This window comes from Chinchilla lanigera, unplaced genomic scaffold (assembly GCF_000276665.1).
Source record: "Chinchilla lanigera isolate Chin_1 unplaced genomic scaffold, ChiLan1.0 scaffold00157, whole genome shotgun sequence".
Lineage (NCBI taxonomy): Eukaryota > Metazoa > Chordata > Mammalia > Rodentia > Chinchillidae > Chinchilla > Chinchilla lanigera.
In genome coordinates this window covers 1,390,172-1,394,494 of record NW_004955558.1, presented here as the reverse complement: position 1 = coordinate 1,394,494, position 4,323 = coordinate 1,390,172, and the positions used below count along the sequence as shown (strand labels likewise).

The 4,323-nt window shown below is 52.5% G+C and overlaps 1 protein-coding gene across 1 annotated transcript; it reads right to left on the bottom strand.

Annotated features, from left to right (window-relative positions):
* LOC106147431 (cytoplasmic tRNA 2-thiolation protein 1-like) lies at nt 1-2,997 on the bottom strand (the record flags this gene model as incomplete). Its single annotated transcript, XM_013508902.1, is given in 2 exon segments — nt 1-141; nt 2,654-2,997. A coding segment is annotated over 1 exon segment (47 nt), but the record flags the coding sequence as incomplete, so codon positions are not given.
* Between the last annotated feature and the right edge of the window lie 1,326 nt (nt 2,998-4,323).

The following is a 4,323-nucleotide window of genomic DNA, read 5'->3' as shown; positions in this document are numbered from 1 at the left end:
AGGGCGGCGCGGGCCGAGCGGCAGGAGGCGCAGGTCGGGGCGGGCATCGCGGGGTCAGCGGGAGGGCGGCGTCTCCTGGACGGGAGAGAGAAGCGGGTGACGCGGGAAGCTGGACTGCGGGGAGGCTGCTGGACGGCGTCCCTGTGTGGAGAGGACCAGGGTGAAAGTGTGCGCACGGGGAGCAGCCTCGTCCGGAGCTGGGACTGGAAGTTTATACCTGGGTTACAGGGAAGGATTTCACCGTCTCTGAAAAGACTTCTTGGATTGTACCTCTTATGCACCAAGGGAAGAGGGGGTTTGGGAGGAAAGAGAGGAGGAGAGAAGCAGGTCATACTCAGAATTCGGTCCGTCCATTCCAGAGGGATGAGGGTGCCTTTAAGGACCAGTTGCACAGCTCCTTGCTACAGCCCTGACCTGAGGGACAAGGTGGCCGTCAGTGACATAGTTCAGACTACGTAGGTGGCCTCCGGGTAGTTCAGACTCAGGAGAGGAGGGAGGCTAGGGCCTGCGCTTCCGTTCAGAGGGAAAGTGGGTAACTTGAAAGACCAATGGGATTCCCTCTAGGAGGCAGGATCCAGTCTCCGGGAATGGGTCCTGCTCAATTCTGAACGGCAGGCTGATCACTTCTTGTAGAGAAACAGAGTCAGGGGACTGCAGCTGTATCTCCAACCCGCCTGTAACTGTTTTAGGTGCACAAGTTTCTCTGGCCTCCTGACAACACGATTGAGCCCATCCTTGACCTTTTGAGTTCACCCCTTTCCTGCCTCATTCCTCCCTACCTAGCCGTGACACCAGCCTTCCCTCTACACTTTCCTCGGTCCTGCCTGCCTGGGGAGCCCGTAAAATCTCACTGGGCTCAGTCCCCATCCCCAAGCCACCATTATATCCATCTTGGGCTACTTACTACTATAGCTGTCTTATTGTTCAGACCAGCTAGAGTTTGCTACAGTGTTTGCTCATCCCTGAACTTAGGAGCACCAGCTCCCTTCGCCCTGTAATTTTATAAGTCAGATTTCCTGTCTGTAACCTCCACAAGGCCGGGGACCAACCTCAGATCCCTGATTCCTTTAACCAGATGGGCTTCTGCAGTAAAAGGGACCTCCACACTTTAGTTTTTCAGGCGTGAAGCCTTCGGGTCTGGGAATCTGGCACTGTTCTTTCACCACTTCTGCCACTCCCCCTGTGGGTGGGTCCAAATTTCAAGGTCAAGTTCCGACCTTTTCTCCAGGGGCATCCTCAGAACTCACATCCTAGATCCTCAAAGAGAACGTGGCAAATCCCGCTTGTACCTTTAAAATAGAACAGAAGCCAAACATGCCATCTCCACCGCTGGCATCCTTCTCTGGGCTGCTCCTCTCCCAGACCATTGCAGGAAGCACCTCGCTGATCTCCCTGCCTCTACCTCCTCTCTTCCACACAGCTCTTCACATAATAACTGTCTGTGGATCTCATCCCACAGTAGTGAATTCTAATTCACTACTAATTCTAATTAGTATGCAATCTGACTTCTTTTATCTAACCTCAAATCCTCCCAGCCGCAATACCCTCTATTCTCAAGGACACAAGGAAAATGCCCACCTCTACCCAGAGTAGGGTTCCCCCTGTCACTGATGCAGCTGGCAGCCCATGGTCATCAGACTCTTCCATCAGGGCTGAGCAGTGCCCCTTGAAACCTTTTCTCCCCTGGCTTTGGACCCAGCTCTCCCTCTCATGTCCTAAGAGTTTATCCTTCAGCTCCTCCTGCGAAGCACCCTTCATGTCCTCCGGTCCCCCTCGGCATCCTCCCGTCACTTGTGGTGCCTCTGAAGTACACTGAGAAGCACTCACAGGCTTGTCCTCCAAATATCCCACTAAGGATCCCTGCTGGAGGACCTATTTTTTCCTCACAACGCAGGAACCTGTTCTTGTCCAGCTGTTCCCCGATCCTCAGAGCAGCTCCCATCTTCACCCAACACTTCTGCAGCACAGGGCGAAGGTTAGTCTGCACTCAGCTATCACCCTCTGAATCGATGGCCACCCAGTCTTCGGGAGTCCATATCCTCGGAGAGGGAGGTCCTGCCAGGAGATGAGGCTGTACACACTGGCAGAGTCCCACAGATTATGATGTGGAATTTTACTTTTATTCAGAGGGTGACAGTTTTCATGGTAGGGTTTGGAGCAGACGATGAGATTGGACAGATTTTGAAAATTCCTTTAGCTTTGTGTGAGGAAGACTGTAGGGTAAAGTCAGAAACAGGACGCCAGCGGGCAGGGAAAGATGACCTGAGCTGCACAGAGACGGGGCTCTGTAGGTGTCTGGGATGAGGGACTAGTTAACGTGTGTTCAGACAGGACAGACCTACGTAGGGTTGCCTACGGAATTCGGCCATGTCATTAGGACAGTGTCTCCACAGACGTGGCTGCATCAGGACAGAGATTCTAAGGCAGGTGAGGGGGCTCCAGGACGTACCAGCTGGGATCAGGGGCAGGCGGATGCTTCTATCCCGACAAGGGGAAGAGGATGGTCTGCTAAAAGACGGGCCAAACGCGTGTGGGACGCAAGCGTTGGAATTCACAGAGACGAGTGTCACCACCCCAGGGAGACCCACAACCCTCCCACGGCACCGCCACACACAGCGTGGCGCGGGCACCGGCCCGCGTGGGGCGGATTTACCTGGACGGAACGCAGCGCAAACGTCCAAACTTCCAACCACGCGGAATCCAGACACGGAAGTGGCTCTAGGACTACGACTCCCACAAGGCTTTGGGGCTACCTTGCCTACGACTCCCAGAATGCAACAGCTCCTCCAGCGCACTGCGGCTCCGAGTCGGTTTGGCCTACAACTCCCAGCAAGCCGTGCGCTTCCTGGTTTTTCTCCGCTTACCTATTTTTTCTGCTCGCGTCCCCGGGCGTGAGGCGCGGTGGAACTGTTTCTACAGTGGTTGCTGTGGCAGCGTAGTGTCACCACGCAGAAACCCTCAGAGGCTCAGCTGCAGCGTGCTGATTTCCTATTTCGTGGGGTTAGTATAGACTGTTAGAGATTACAGAGCATGTGATTTCTACCCTTTGAGACGGGGTTGCGCGTGGGACTAGAAGGTGGCGAGTGGGCGGATTTTGTGGATGGAATGGAAATGGGCGGACATCCTACTGCGCCGTGGTAGCACTGCGCTTGCGCAGGTAGACGTGCGAGGGAGCTTGGTGGGTCAAGGGTTTCTGCGTGCGAATCAGCTGTCAGCGATTGGAGGTGTGATTTTTCTGCACGTCTTGGCTCTGAGTGCAAGTGAGGTGCACCGCCAAGGCGTTTGTATGGGAGTGAGATGCAAGTGGAGACCAAGGTGGTAGAGAGGTGAGGGAAGTCTTCATTTATCAGAGACCCTGTAGACCCTGACTTCCAAGAGGAAGAAACCAAAGATTTCTTTGCTTCCTTCAACGCCCCCTCCCTCACTCCCACCGCGACCCCGAGTCTTTTCCATAGTATTGCCAGATCTAACGTTGTCTCTTCCCTTCTGAAGGTTTTTCATGGTTTCCCAGGGCTATCAGGGGGAAGTCACACCTCTCAGTCTGCCCTGGAAGCCCTGCCCACCTTTCCTTCCTCAATATTCATTGCCCTTTGTAGGGTCATGTAGATGCCCTCCTGGGCAGTTACTGGTTGGTGGAAGAAACCGTGGTCTGGCGAAGCCTTCCTGGGTCTCGGTATCTCTCTGACCGTGGAGGCTTTGGTCTCTGCAGCATCACACCCGAAGGTTGCACCCTGCATCTGGTCCTTACAACGACCCTCTTCTCAGTATCCACCCGTGGCTAGAACCCCGCCCCGCCCCCGATAAAACTGGCATGGAGGGGGTCATACACTGAGCTCAGAATCGTCTGATACAGAGGAAAGAAGTTGTGTGTGTGTGTCCCTGCAGTGTGCTTATGCAATCCTTGTTTTGGCCCAGGAGGCACAAAATAGCTCTCTTCCAACTACCTTCTGGTCTGTTTTTGGAGATCTCATACAGTTAGCCCACTCTGGTTCGAACTGCAGTGCTAAGGAACTGGATTCTGAAGAAATTGTCTCTGTCCCATCTTTTTAAAAAATTACTTTAAAGAGAGTAGAAAAAAAAAACAATGGCAACATACCAACATCATGACATAAACAAAGCAAAGCAAGAACATTAAAAATGATACAGGGTTTAAAAACAAAATGATAGGGATTAACAGTGGTTGTTAGATTACATATTGTTACCTTCAACTATGTTGCTTACATTACCAGATGTAAGAATGGAAGATTGTTCAAACCATTAAAGAGAATAAATAATTATTATTTTTTTTATTTTAAGGATAAAAGGAGGGAAACATTAACAGAC